General features: G+C 41.6%; 1 protein-coding gene across 5 annotated transcripts in view; it reads left to right on the top strand.

The window, feature by feature from the left end:
• ctnnd2a (catenin (cadherin-associated protein), delta 2a) overlaps nucleotides 1-11,604 on the top strand; it is a 298,449-nt gene extending 286,845 nt beyond the window's left edge. For 4 of the 5 annotated variants that reach the window (XM_058376506.1, XM_058376508.1, XM_058376505.1 and 1 more), the window contains 3 exons: nucleotides 7,902-8,033; nucleotides 9,172-9,248; nucleotides 9,713-11,603. In XM_058376506.1, the coding sequence (XP_058232489.1) occupies nucleotides 7,902-8,033; nucleotides 9,172-9,248; nucleotides 9,713-9,973 (470 nt within the window). In that variant the 3' untranslated portion in view covers nucleotides 9,974-11,603. Of the gene's footprint in view, nucleotides 1-7,901; nucleotides 8,034-9,171; nucleotides 9,249-9,712 lie in introns of all 5 variants that reach the window. The other variant, XM_058376504.1, reaches the window with a different exon arrangement.
• The last annotated feature ends 3,567 nt before the right edge of the window (nucleotides 11,605-15,171 follow it).

The following is a 15,171-nucleotide window of genomic DNA, read 5'->3' as shown; positions in this document are numbered from 1 at the left end:
TATGTGGCATGTGTGTATGTGGTGTGTGTTTGTGTGTGTGTATGTGGTGTGTGTTTGTGTGTATGTATGTGGTGTGTGTGTGTGTGTGTGTGTGCGTGCATGTGTGTGTGTATGTTGTGTGTGTGTGCGTGCGTGTGTGTGTTTATGTGGTGTGTGTGTGTGCATGTATGTGTGTGTGTGTGTATGTGTGTGTGTGTGTGTGTGTATGTGGCGTGTGTGTGTGTGTGTGTGTGTGTGCATGTATGTGTGTGTGTGTGTGTGTGTGTGCATGTATGTGTGTGTGTGTGTGTGTGTGTATGTGGCGTGTGTGTGTGTGTGTAGTTTCCTGTGTTGGGGGGGTTGGGGTGGGGGGTGGGGTGGGGGGTTTTGCTGGAGGACCGATCGGAGCTGTGGAGCAGAGAGACCCGGAGCTAATGGCTCTTTAAATGACTGAAGCACAGGCAGTGAGGGATGTGAGGAATATTTCTCAGCTTGCTGTGCTTTGCTTGATGAATCAGCCACTGGGGTTTTTAGGGGGAAAAAAGCTCTTGTAAGGAGGGCAGCAGTCACGCTGGCTCCTTCACTCACAGCTTCAGCGCTAATGCATTACGCTCTCAGATCATTTTTTATCATTAAGTCTAAATCACCTCCTCTGTCTGTATTTGATGGATTATTGATTATGATGGCAGTCGCTCCTTTTATTCCTTCCTTCTTCTTTTTTTTGGCTACTCAAAAGCCAAGTGTTCCATCTGTTTCCTGTAATTCTCTATTCACAAAAAATGAGATCCTTGAACATCGTATATAATATTTCAGGTAAATCTCGTGTTTGAACAGATCAACACTAAACGCTACACTTCTGTAAAGAGGAAACAAGTCGGAGGAGGAAACCAGCAATATTCAATATTGTTTTTTTTTCCACTTTATCATTCACTTTATGGAGCTCATTTCTGGCACAGAAAAAAAAGACTTCTAAAGTATGACTTTATATCTAACAATTCTTCTTTTTCTTGCAACTTCACCTGTATAACTGCAATTAACGAGCGCATGCTAGTGTCTGGATTTCCACGTCCTGACTAGTCAGTTAGTGATCTTATAGATTCTTATAGATCTTAATTCTAAAGAGTGACTGATGCTTTGTCGAGGAATTCTGTGTAAATCACACGCTGAAAATAATCCTCTATAATATTTCCGTTACGTTACACACCGACTTCACAAAAGACGGACGCAATGATCATAAAAATGTGACTCAGAATTGGGAGATTTTTTAGCTTTCTTGATTTCCACCACATTAACGTACACTATATTGCCAAAAGTATTCGCTCACCCATCCAAATAATCAGAATCAGGTGTTCTAATCACTTCCATGACCACAGGTGTATAAAATCAAGCACCTAGGCATGCAGACTGTTTTTACAAACATTTGTGAAAGAATGGGTCGCTCTCAGGAGCTCAGTGAATTCCAGCGTGGAACTGTGATAGGATGCCACCTGTGCAACAAATCCAGTCGTGAAATTTCCTCGCTCCTAAATATTCCACAGTCAACTGTCAGCTGTATTATAAGAACGTGGAAGTGTTTGGGAACGACAGCAACTCAGCCATGAAGTGGTAGGCCACGTAAACTGACGGAGCGGGGTCAGCGGATGCTGAGGCGCATAGTGCGAAGAGGTCGCCAACTTTCTGCAGAGTCAATCGCTACAGACCTCCAAACTTCATGTGGCCTTCAGATGAGCTCAAGAACAGTGTGCAGAGAGCTTCATGGAATGGGTTTCCATGGCCGAGCAGCTGCATCCAAGCCATACATCACCAAGTGCAATGCAAAGCGTCGGATGCAGTGGTGTAAAGCACGCCGCCACTGGACTCTAGAGCAGTGGAGACGCGTTCTCTGGAGTCACGAATCGCGCTTCTCCATCTGGCAATCTGATGGACGAGTCTGGGTTTGGTGGTTGCCAGGAGAACGGTACTTGTCTGACTGCACTGTGCCAAGTGTAAAGTTTGGTGGAGGGGGGATTATGGTGTGGGGTTGTTTTTCAGGAGCTGGGCTTGGCCCCTTAGTTCCAGTGAAAGGAACTCTGAATGCTTCAGCATACCAAGACATTTTGGACAATTCCATGCTCCCAACTTTGTGGGAACAGTTTGGAGCTGGCCCCTTCCTCTTCCAACATGACTGTGCACCAGTGACCAAAGCAAGGTCCATAAAGACATGGATGACAGAGTCTGGTGTGGATGAACTTGACTGGCCTGCACAGAGTCCTGACCTCAACCCCATAGAACACCTTTGGGATGAATTAGAGCGGAGACTGAGAGCCAGGCCTTCTCGTCCAACATCAGTGTGTGACCTCACAAATGCGCTTCTGGAAGAATGGTCAAAAATTCCCATAAACACACTCCTAAACCTTGTGGACAGCCTTCCCAGAAGAGTTGAAGCTGTTATAGCTGCAAAGGGTGGACCAACATCATATTGAACCCTATGGATTAGGAATGGGATGTCACTTAAGTTCATATGCGAGTCAAGGCAGGTGAGCGAATACTTTTGGCAATATAGTCTATGTTAACGTATATATGTTCTATCACACAACCCTCTCACTCCTAAGTCACAAAAATTTACAGCCTGCTATTTAAAAAAATGACCTCCAGTGTCATTAAATCATTTTTCAGGTGCAGATTTGTCTGGAAATTACTTGTAGGTTTCATTTTTAAGGTACTCGCCCTTCATTTTCAGTGTGTTTTTACACTAAATGAGGTTCTTGGTGTAAAATCTACGGTGGCCAAGAAGCGCAAAACAAAACAAATCTGAAAAACACAAGGACAATTCGGACAAAGCGGAAAAGGTAGGTGTAGTGTATGAATGGAATTCTTCCCTCTGATTGGACGAGACATCTGTCACTCGGGAAATACAGGAAGTGGGAAATTGTGTATCTAACTTTATTTTATTAAATGGACTTCGTTCAGCTCTACTGTGAGGAAGGACGTTGATATGGTCAGTGTGATGTTGGATATACTGATAGTGTGTCATGGAGTAAAGATTAGTTTATCTCTAAAAACACACCAGGAATGTTCCGGAAGATCAAACTATTCCAGATTAAAGGATGTAAGGAGCGCTATAAGAGCAGAGCTGTGTTCATACACACACCAATCCACTTTCTACTGCTGCAGCTACTGCTGGACTTCCTGTAGATCCTGAGTGACCCATGTCTCGTCCAATCAGAGGGAAGAATTCCATTCACACACTATACCTTTTCTGCTTTGTCTGAATCGTTGTGTTTTCGGATTTGTTATTGTGTTTTGTACTCCTCAGCCACCGTAAAAATGAAATATTCTCCATGTTTACCTTTATACATGACGTATGTAAAACTTGAGGATTGCCGTCTAATTTGATATAATTACCAAGAAATGCAATTATTTCTCGATTGTGCGACCTCGCCACAGTGGAGAAGCTTGTAATCGGTTTGGTTTGCTCCTTCAAGTCTCCAGTGATCTTTATCAGGCGCTGAAACGTCCCACAGTGGCCTTGAGAAGAAAAGAAATCCGAGCTCTAAATTGAGCAGCGTGTGGCGTTCTCCTGATACCGGCCCGGACACCAGGCGGGGTTCGAGCAGAAATAGAGACAAAGAGCTAAATTGATTTCTAACGCAGTACTGCTGCAATCACACAACCCAAAGCACCCTGAGTTCCTCTGCAGCACCACACAAGCTCTTATTACATCTCCAGCCCAAATACAGGGACCCGAGCCAGGGTTTCTTCTTTTATTTTTTCATTTTTTTGGCTTCTGAGGTTCCCTAGAGACCAGAACAAAGATGCAATGGCTCCAAGACAACTTGACTGAGGTTGGAGAGATATAGTGAGCTTTCTGCTGCTGCTGAGAAAGAGTTTGAATAATTAAGCAGGATAAAGAACAAGAATCTCACAAAACAGACAAATGCACAGAGAGAATTTGGGGAGAAGTAAAGGGTTAGGAAATTGGCAAGACTTCACAAAAAAAAAAAGTTAAAAACAGGAAGTCAAGGCTGCTTTCACAATACTGTGAGTCTGTAAAGATGAAGATTCACACCACAGTGCTGTTGAGTTCTGGAATCTCTGTCTTCAGGTTAAGACAAAAATCAGGCAATGATGTTGATGTTTTTGAAGAAAATACAGACATTTCATGCATTTGACCTTGCCGTGACCTTGCCGTGATTTGGATCAATTCCTAAATCTAACCAAATCATCTACTGCTTACAAACATCTCTCGTCAGGTGTTGATTAATTTTCTGTAACAGCGGTTCTGACAGTGGAGCAGGTTTATATTCGTTTCACTTCGTTATCGTTTCTATAGCAACAGCTCATTCACTTGTTGATGAGTAATGAATAGATTTCGAATTTAAACGAAATCTTTTACGCTGATATTCAAGAAATAAAACAAAACCCATTCCGAGGTTTATTGGGGCAAATCCAGGGTATGCAGGTGGGGTTAAAACACAGGTCAGGAACATCAACGGTCAGAAAAAGATGAGGGAATAACATGGACCTGGTGAGAACAATCAGGTAACAAACCACTGATGTCATCGTGTGAAACCTGAGTGAAACTGTACAGAAGGAGTCTCCAGTGTCAGCGCTTGCTAACAGTCAGAGATAATCACCCTTCTCCTCGTTAGCGTGATGTCTCACGAGCCGCTGGTTCAGTGTGAAAGCATGAAAGATGAAGCTTCTGATCTGTTGTACAGACGAGGAGGTGAACAGGTGAAATCGCTAAAGCGCCGCTGCATCGCTAAATCCCATGTAGGAAACGGTTAACCAAAGTGAAAATAGAGCAACAGGTCTCACAAAATAAATCATGAACACAATCTCATGTCATTTTTGCCTGTAAATGTAAACCTAGCGACTGTTACGTGATGGTTTAATGTTTGTAGGATTGATATGGAGAGACGTTTGTAAGCAGGAGATGATTTGATTAGATTTAGTAATTGATTCAAATTACAGCAAGGTCATGGCAAGGTCAAATGTCTGTTTTTTTCTTCAAAAGCATCAACATCTGTGCCTGATTTTTGTCTCAACCTGATGAGAAAGTGAGGCTGGTGAGGGGAAGGTCTGTTTATAGATGCAGTAACGTAAGTGAGATCAGGAACTGAACCTGTTTCACAAATACAGCTGTTGTCAGGAGCTTCTGGGACAGTTCCCTGACAGACCACCAGAGGGAGGTATCTCATCATAGCCTCCTTTGTTTGTCATTGTTACTCCCATGTGCGTTGTGCCACTCCCCTCCCTATTGCTTTCCCTGTTGTTTCCAGTCATTGTTTTATGTTCTGGTGGTACGGCCTGATGCCGCTGGGTTTCCTGTTATGGTCACGTTTTGGTTACTTACGTTGTATTTGTCTTGTGTCTTATTTCAGTTTTAGTTTTGTTAACATTCTCTGTACATGGGTGCTTGAGATGACCACGGCGGTCTGGGTTTGATCCCCGGTTCAGGCGGCGTCTCCTGACCGTTACAGCCGCATAACTGTGTAATTTTTTAATAATTAAAGAAAGTGTAATCGTTTGTTAATTGCTGTGTTTACAGTATATCTACTTAAATATCTAAATATTCGTATAAGAAGTGTTAAATCTACGGTGGCTGAGAAGTTCAAAACACAATAACAAATCCAGAAAACACAAGGACGATTCGGACAGAGGGGAAAAATGCAGTATAGTGAATGGAATTCTTCCCTCTGATCTGTCACTCAGGATCTACAGGAAGTAGGAAGTTGTGTATCTAACTTTATTTCCTGTACATGTGTGGAGTTCTGCCTTCACTTTGACTATTTTTTTTCGATAGTTTAACTTTAAATCTTTTAAAGAGAATAACAACATATATATTTATCTTTATAAGAAAATGGAGTTCATTCAGCTCTACTGTGAGGAAGGACGTTGATATGGTCAGTGTGATGTTGGAGATACTGATAGTGTATCATGGAGTAAAGATTAGTTTGCGATCTCTAAAAACACACCAGGAATGTTCCGGAAGACCAAACTATTCCAGATTAAAGGATGTAAGGAGCGCTATAAGAGCAGAGCTGTGTTCATACACACACCAATCCACTTTCTACTGCTGCAGATACTGCTGGACTTCCTGTAGATCCTGAGTGACCCATGTCTCGTCCAATCAGAGGGAAGAATTCCATTCACAAATTATACCTTTTCTGCTTTGTCTGAATCGTCCTTATGATTTTGGATTTGTTGTTGTGTTTCTTATGAAAGTTCTCGGTGAACATTTTATCAAGAAAAGGCAATAAACAGGAAAACAGAAAGATGTCCAGATTTCTGTTTAATACATCACTCCACTGAAGGTCAATAAATCCTGATTATTCCCTCGTTCAGCATCGCAGGAGGGAAGAGGGTGCACTAATATTTGCATCTGTGGAATTCTGCTCAGCAGATGGCCGGACCGCAGCGAGCTGAGTAATGTACTAACGCTCCTAATGGTCATAATGTGTCCTTGGCAAGAGATTCGATTTGAAACGTCTGGAGAAACAGATAGTTGTACTTTTTTTTTTAATAAGGTATTCAGTTTGTGAATTTATCTTGAGACAGAAAAGTAAGACAGTCGGATGTGTAGTGAATAAATATATTTACAGTGGATCTGTGTTTATCTCAGACTTGCTGCCCTCAGGAGCGCCGCATCAGAACAGAGCAAGCGTTAAACGTATGGCTTAATCGTTTATTTTTTATTTTCCAGACGTTGTGCTGCAGATTTCTGTGTAATTGTTGTAGCTTTTCCGTTCAGCTGTGAAAAAACACAGTTGTTTTGTTTGTTTGGATTGGATGGAGTTTGGAAAGTCGGAAAGTTTGTATTTTTATTTTCTAATGGTTCGATTTTCAAGCCTGGAGTTACCAATAATTCCACTCGCGGGATTTTCTTTACCTGTTTCTATGGCAACCTGATCTCCAATACCTTCGTTTCACGACGATTTTACTTTTTTAAATGACTTCTAAGCTAATAGTAAAAAAAAAAGAAAAAAGAAAAGGTGGGCGGGGCTTGCAAAATGAAATTCAATTCTTATTCTTAAAACTTGAATGTTCAACATTAAATCTAGGAATATTTACTTACCTCAGCAATATCTCGCTTTTCTTACAGGGTTTATCTGCTGCATTTTGCTCTTAAGTGAGTAAGGGTGTTGTGTAGAATTAGCAAAAACGTGCAGTCTGGTTGACTAGCATCAGTGCTAACGGTAGAAGAAGGTCAATGACATTCAAATGATTTTGTTTTTATTAATGATTTACTTTCAGTCTGTACGAGAGATGGTTGAGCTTTTATTGCGACAATATCAATAAAACCACGTAAATATAGGACTTTTAAACACAGAGTGAGAGAATGCACTTTTCTTCTTCCTGTGATCGTCAGAACATGCAGATGATGCAACTTCCTGTAGAACATGTATGAATGGAAAAAGAGTGGAAAAATTTTCTTTCTTGAGGAAGATTGAATTGATTTTATTTTTCTTTACAAACATTTTTGTAAATCTCTTTTTTTATCTTTCATAAAACACTGTTTAATGTTCATGGAAATTTAGGATAATTTTTTTGTTTGTTTTTATTTTATTTTTTTTAAGAATAATACTGATGAGATCTGTGTGTGTTTTTGTCATCGTAACAGGAAGTGCATTTATTCTTCAGATAAATTGTCCTTGTAGGAGTCTTTCATGGGAATTAGGAATGTTGCAGCTGACTTTTTTTTTTTCCTCCACCGGTCTGTCGGAAATCACATTCCTGCTGCCACTCTGAACCACACTAATGAAGAATAATGATCCACACCTCCACATGACTTTCATCTAGTGACGAGGAGTAAAAACGAAGGAAGACACAGAGAGGGACAGAGAGAGAGAGAGACAGGTGGATGCTTTAGATGCTCATGGACACGTGTGTGTGTGTGTGTGTGTGTGTGTGTGTGTGTGTGTGTGTGTGATTCGCAGCGAGCGCCCCCGCCTCACCCAGAGAGATGATCAGCCTCAAGGAGAGGAAGACGGACTACGAGTCCACTGGAACCAATGCTAGTTTCCATGGAAACAAAGGCGAGCACGCATCCAGGAAAGACGCCACAGCAGGTGAGTGCTCAGGGAGGAGGAGGAGGAGAGGAAGAGGAGAGCAGGATGGGGCAGGTGGAGAAGAAGAGGAGGAGAAGGAGGAGGAGATATAAAAAAAGGGGAGGATACAACAGGAGGAATAGAGTCAATGTGAAAAAAACGGAGAACGAAAAAGGAGACACTGGAAGGGATGAGGATATGAGGAAGAGGATGAATAATAGAAGGATGTAGAGGAGAAGAATAGTGAAGGAAGTGTCAGGGAGTTGTGGAGGAGAGGAAGATAGGTGAAGAGCAAGATGGAGTGAGGGATGTGGAGGGAGAGATGGAGAGGAGATGAAGGAGAGGAGGATGTGGAAGTGGAGGAGAGATGGTTGTAGAAGACAGGAGAGGAAGGAGAGGAGGATGTGGAAATGGAGGAGAGATGGATGTAGAAGACAGGAATGGAAGTGGAGGAGAGATGGATATAGAAGACAGGAGAGGAAGGAGAGGAGGATGTGGAAGTGGAGGAGAGATGGATATAGAAGACAGGAGAGGAAGGAGAGGAGGATGTGGAAGTGGAGGAGAGATGGATATAGAAGACAGGAGAGGAAGGAGAGGAGGATGTGGAAGTGGAGGAGAGATGGATATAGAAGACAGGAGAGGAAGGAGAGGAGGATGTGGAAGTGGAGGAGAGATGGATATAGAAGACAGGAGAGGAAGGAGAGGAGGATGTGGAAGTGGAGGAGAGATGGATATAGAAGACAGGAGAGGGAGAGGAGGATGTGGAAGTGGAGGAAAGGAGAGGGAGGAGAGGAGCGAAGGATGATTCAGAATCAGCTCTCAGGACGTGACCCTTCGGTTACCTCGGTGCTTCTCGCTTGATCTCGCTAAAGTTTATCAGAAGCTAAGCTCCTTCACAGGAAGTCGAGATCAATTTAACAGTGACATCATTTCCTGCATGATTGATGTGTCATCCTGTAGCTGCGGGCTCTAAAGGCGTTAGCTCTCTGACTTATTTCCCTCGCCGATCGAGCGCTCGCTTTCAGCTCGAGAGTCTCTCGTTCCTCACAGATCACGGCTTTACTTCATATCCTGTATGAGTCATGATTAAAAACTGAAAATGTCTCGGCCCCGCCCACACTTTTTTCCCCATCATTCTGTCTTCTGTCTCGTCCTACAGTTCAAGTCTCATGTGGAACCTCGACGCTGTTCCGCAACTCGTACGCGATTCCGAACGAAGAGGTGAAGCACAACCAGGTAATGTTTGTTATGGTTATTTTCTCGTTCACGGTGTTGTCGTATTCATGAAAAAAACAAGCACAGGTGTAGAAGTCCCAGAATGCACTGCAGCTATACAGCAGGAATGATTCTGCTAGTTTACCATGTGGTGTTAGCATAAAAAAGCATAACAAAGTTCTGCTAGTTAAAGATGAAGCTTTGGCGGCTGATCTGTTGTACAGACGAGGAGGTGACAGAGGTGGACAGATGAAATCACTAAAGTGCCGCTGCATCGCTAAATCCCTGTAGGAAACTGTTAACCAGAGTGAAAACAGAGCGACAAGTTCAAACTCACAAAATAAATCTTGAAGACAGTCTGGTGTCATTTTTTGTAGTCTGTAAACACAAACGTAGCGACTGTCACATGATTTTTTAAAAATTATTTATTCATTTATTTTATTTATTTAATTTACCATGTCTCCTCTCCGCCTCCTCTCCTGCAGATCCCGACCCATCCTCCTCCACAGGAGAGCGTCCGAAAGGACTACGAGGTGCTTCCTCCATTTCAGAACTCCACTAGAAACTTTGAAGAACCATTTTTCGAAGATCAGGTTCATCGGCCTGCTCCTGCCACGGACCTCAGCATGCACCTGGGACTCAAGTCCACTGGGAACTACGTGGACTTCTACTCGGCCGCGCGTCCCTACAGCGAACTCAACTACGAGACGAGTCACTACCCCGCCTCGCCCGACTCGTGGGTGTAGGACTCCATGAATGATGACCCCTCCCCTTTGGATGACCCCGCCGATGACCCCTAACATCACCCTCTGCCCTTCCCCTTGCCCTCCCCCTTTCTTTCCTCCTCCGCCTTCCCAGGGACTCCGACCCGAATCCACCCAAATCCGGGTGCTTGCAAAGAGAGGCTGGAAAACTGTGCATGTGCATGCATACCACATTTCCGTCGACACATTCCGTTCGTCAGAAGGCTCGTTCCGTGGAAAGGATCAAAGCAGGATGGAAGAGGGAATATCGGAATGTCAGCACAAGAAAAAAAGAAAGGATTTATGAAAGATGATGGAAAGTTTTGACCTTGTAAGGGATTTGTAAAGTAGGGAATTGAAACCGTGTGGAAGCAAAGAGACGTTGGACAGATCCGTACGGAATTCTGGGAAGAGCTTTTCACTTTATTTGTTTGTTGTTGTTTTTTTTTAAGTTTCGTTTTCCCATCTTATTGTGAGTTATGTTGAGTTTGAATGTTTGAGATGCGTTTGAGATTTTTCCAGCCTTTTTATCTATTTGCGTTCCTCCTCTCGGTTTGGTTTGTACTCGATTGGTGTACATTACACTGCTGCCACTCGGAGGTGACTTTGGATCTTCTTTTACAGCACAAGACAAAAAAAAAAAAAAAACCTAGACCACGTTTATTTTGGAGAAATGTCTCGGCTATGCGTGTCATCTTCAGAACAGGGTATGTTTCCGGAGGAGGAGGTTTTTTGTTTTTTTTTTGTTGGTTCTGATAAAGACGAGTGCATCTAGAGCGACGTTCCGAAAGCAGTCGTGAGAAAAAGAGAACACGGTTCCACTCTCCGTATCGACGAAGTGCTTTCTCACTGCCTAACAAAAGACGTGTAGATATATTTCAACTTTTTTTTTTTGCATTTTGTTTTGTCATTTTTTTCACAAGTGTTAAAACAGTAAAATTCTAACGATACAGCCGTTTGTCGTCCGTAGCTAACCTGACTGACCAGATGACTGACGTTGTGCCAAACGTAAAAAAAAAAAAAAATCACCACTGGAAATGTTTTAACCCAAAATCTCTTTATTTTACTTTCCATCATTTCACTCATGAATGTGTTGGGATTTTTTCTGGAATTAAGCAACTCATCTAAGGCAACACTGGAGTAACAAGCCGGAGAGCGAGATCTCTACCTGCTTCATTTCCTCCAAAGATGTACAAAATGCGTCTCTGTGTGTTAGCCGAGTGTGTGCCGTGTGTCGTCCATGTTCCAGGTGATGACCGGCGGCGTGGCTTCTACCGTCCAACTTCTACTGGCGAAGCACCGTTAAAAAAAAAAATCTACTAGACTGAGATGTTCATAGAGAATGATAACGATGATATAAATATACGTATAAATATAAATCTATATCATTTTTATGTGCAGATATTGGTGTCACGAAAAAGCAACAAAACGGCAAGAAAAGACTTGTGTTAAAAAATTCTGTTCACCTCAATGTTCTAAATCCAACAGAGAAAAAAAGAAAGGAGAAGAAAAAAGAAGAAGAAGAAGAATAATGTCAATCCCCCGGTCTCAGTTGTTGTTGTTTCCGAGCTCCATAGATAATCAGGCTGGATTTTGATGATGTTCTGGTGCCAGGACAATAAAATTACTGTTTGCAATCTTTTATCTGTGATTTTTTTTCGTCCAGCTTCATTACTCAGAATCTCTGAGTTTACCGTCTGAAGGTTTGTCTCGTCTACGGAGAACCACACGAGCTGAGGGACATGTGGGCGGAGCTTATAATAACATAAACTGCTGATTTGTCAGGGAAAAGATAAAACACAGACGGATTATATTCTAATATTTTTTTACTTATCATAATATTTATTCCTTCCTCGTTATTGTTAGTTCCTGTTCTCTCTGACTTTATAGCAGCTATAAACGCTCATAACGCGGGACAATTATTTTTAATTTTTATTTTAGTTATATATATATATATATTATTTTGTTTGCTTATATGTATATTAATTAATTAATTTAGTTAGTTTTTTACTTTATTTTATTTAGGATTATTTTATTTTATTTTTATTCAGTCATTTTTATTATTTTCTCTTTTTTTCTCTTTTGTTTATTTTATTTGATTTATTTGTTTATTTATGTTTTTATTTATTTAGTCACTTATGGAAACAATAACATATCAGACCGAGCGTGTTAATATAATCATCATATAAACTGTCAGAGATGCTGGTATAGAAAATAAATAATAAACACTTTCTGACCAATCCCACATCTGGAAGGCAGGAATGATGTTTGACTAAATAATACAGCAGAGTGATCTTCAGGAGAAGTGTTTTTTCTTTTCAAGCAGAAAAAAATGTCTGACACAGTATTCTGTCACAATAGGACTCAGAGGCAGAGAGAGAATCCAAATGCTGGTTTATTAACACAGGCAGGTTGAAGGCAAAGCGTAACTCAGGTACAGGCAAACAGGCAGGCAGGTGAAAGGTAACTCAGGAAATAGCGTAAAGCAGATAAACTGGCAAGTAGATAAACGGAACACACACTTACGGCACTTGCACATAAACAGTCTTAATACTCGCCGCTGCCCTCGGCGGGCGAGTGCTTTAAATAGCCCCGTGAAATTGAGTGCTGGTGGTGATGATTAAAAGTCAGGTGATTGTGAGCGTGGGGGCGCGGTTGAGGTGGCGAGCCCGTGACAAGATCACAATTTTATCATAAAGTTCAGTGTCTCAGAATTTTATTTAAATACTCGCTGTAAAAGTTTTTGTGGTTCAGTTTTAGACTTGAACACTATGTCCATGATGTTACATAAGTGAGAAAGAAATATTCAGTGTTTATTTCAAGTACTTTTTTTGAGCCAGTCTCCATCACACACCCTTCAGATAACTCCTCCCACTTCACACACTGGGTAAATGGCAGAGGTACTGGATGAGTGATGGAGTGTTTAATGGGAAAGTTCTGTAAGAACACCCACAGCTCTTTTCTTTCTCCATCATTTTGTAATAAACATGTAATAGATTCACAGGTCCATCCACCAACAGAGGGCAATTACACATCTGTAATCCACAGCTCAGCACTTCTGAGAGTCAGAGAACGAAATATTCCATCTCCAGCAGGCCGAGCGTGATGTACGACGACACAGGGCCGAGCGGGCACAAAGCAGGAACCCCTCACTGAGAGTTCTCCCAGGATGCAGGGCTTCTACACCAGAGCTCAAGGTGTTTCCAGAAGAGCAGAACAGACTTTACAAATAATCCCAAACGGCAATTTTTATCCTCATGAGGAAGCTTTCGGGAATTTAGTCAATCGGAAACTTTCAATTCAGTCCTTCTGAGAGTCTCCAGCTGCTCATTTCCTGTCCTTCAAAGCTTTAATATGATTGGCTTCATTTTCTTTCTCTCTCTCTCTCTCTCTCTCTCTCTCTCTCGCAGCATCATCGTCGTTTTCTGACACAACAGAAGTTCTCTTCAGTCTAATGAAAATAATACAGTCATGAATTAATAATATTACAACTGATATGTGTTGTGCATTTCCTGTGTGTTATGTGCTTTCTCTGCACATAAAATATAATATTTGTAGAATTTCAGCACCGGCTCAGAACATTTCAGTGTCAGGGGTAGATTTTCATTTCCAAATAATAAGAAGAAGCATGTTTCATCATGTAGATGATAAATATACACCAATCAGGTGAAGTGAATAAGACTGATGATCTCCTCATCATGGCACCTGTTAGTGGGTGGGATATATTAGGCAGCAAGTCAACATTTTGTCTTCAAAGTTGATGTGTTAGAAGCAGGAAAAATAGACGACTGGGTATAATGTCATAATGTTATGGCTGATCAGTGTATAGACCAGGACAACACTCATAATTATCACTAAGAATTATCTTCAAGTCTGGTAACGGAGTGATAAACCATATAACACACAACATGGACATTATGAAGTAAACAGAGTGGAGGTGGATCCTGACTTTAAACCTGTATTAGTAACTTAGTGGGTACATGTGAATAAGAGTTTTGTTTCTGTTTAGCTATCTGCTTCCATACACATGATGGCATTGTGATTAAACTATTTAGACTGGATGTGTCTCAAGATGGCTGGCAAGAAGGGATGAGGAGATATTGATTAAAATACTTTTCTAAGTGTGAAGTGTGAAGGAAATCACCAAAGCCAGGACTCCAGAACATCATTAAAATAAACGAATAAGTAGTTTAAAACATTTTAGATCATTTCGGCAGCGAACAAAATGCCTGCAACCCAAAATCCGCGTATGTTTGATTCATTACTTGCAGGTGAATCGATTCGATTCGCTTTCTCGGGGTCTCAATAAAAATCAGTTCACTCCGATGCTCTTGGACCTGCGCTTGTTTGCTGAGTTCAGGAGAAAGAAAGAAATTAAGAAATGCTGCAAATTTCCCTTCAAACGCACTAAACACTTTATACACGCGCTAAGCTTGTACACCGCGAAAGCGATTCGGCTCTGAATCGACTCACCTACCGAAAGTGAATCGGTCACGTGACTGTAGCGGCCGCTCAGTGTCTGCGCTGTGGAATCTAACGCGTCCCTCAGGTACGGGCCCTTAGGGTCACATCTGTGACGTCACGGGGAGAATCAGAACTCTAAGTTCAGCAGAAACGGACCAGAAAAAACACAACCACAGGAAACCCACGAAAGGTAAGCTGTCCACTCACACATTTCTCTTTCTATTAATGTTTTAATTAACGTCTTCTCTTTCGTAAGTAATTGTTGCTGGTTTACTCGTATTATTAACTGAAACAGAGGAACAGACGATCTTACATGTCGCTGAGATGCAAATGAACCTTTATTCACTCTATTGTGTTTTTTTTTTACAGATTTATTTTCTGCACAGAACAAAAGATTTGTAAAAATGAACAGAGGAAACCATTTCATTCTGAAGCCCCAGCATCAAACTGTGAGTACCTGTCTTTCTTTCTCCACACACGTTCATGCTAACTTTGAGGACAACAACCTGCTCATCAATACACAGACTAACACTCTACACATGCTGTATCTCCATCACACAACTCCAACTGACTGTTCATGACTGTAGAAAGGACTTTATTCATATTTATTCATACTTTATTCATACACTTTATTCCAGTGGTGGCCGGTATAACATAATGTTTTTATTGTAATATTCCAGATGCAGGGAGCAGAGAGAACTATACGGCATCGACTGGACAAGTAAAGAGTCATTACA

This window comes from Hemibagrus wyckioides, linkage group LG23 (genome assembly GCF_019097595.1).
Source record: "Hemibagrus wyckioides isolate EC202008001 linkage group LG23, SWU_Hwy_1.0, whole genome shotgun sequence".
In the NCBI taxonomy this organism is placed as follows: domain Eukaryota; kingdom Metazoa; phylum Chordata; class Actinopteri; order Siluriformes; family Bagridae; genus Hemibagrus; species Hemibagrus wyckioides.
This window is presented reverse-complemented; position numbering and strand designations above follow the sequence as displayed.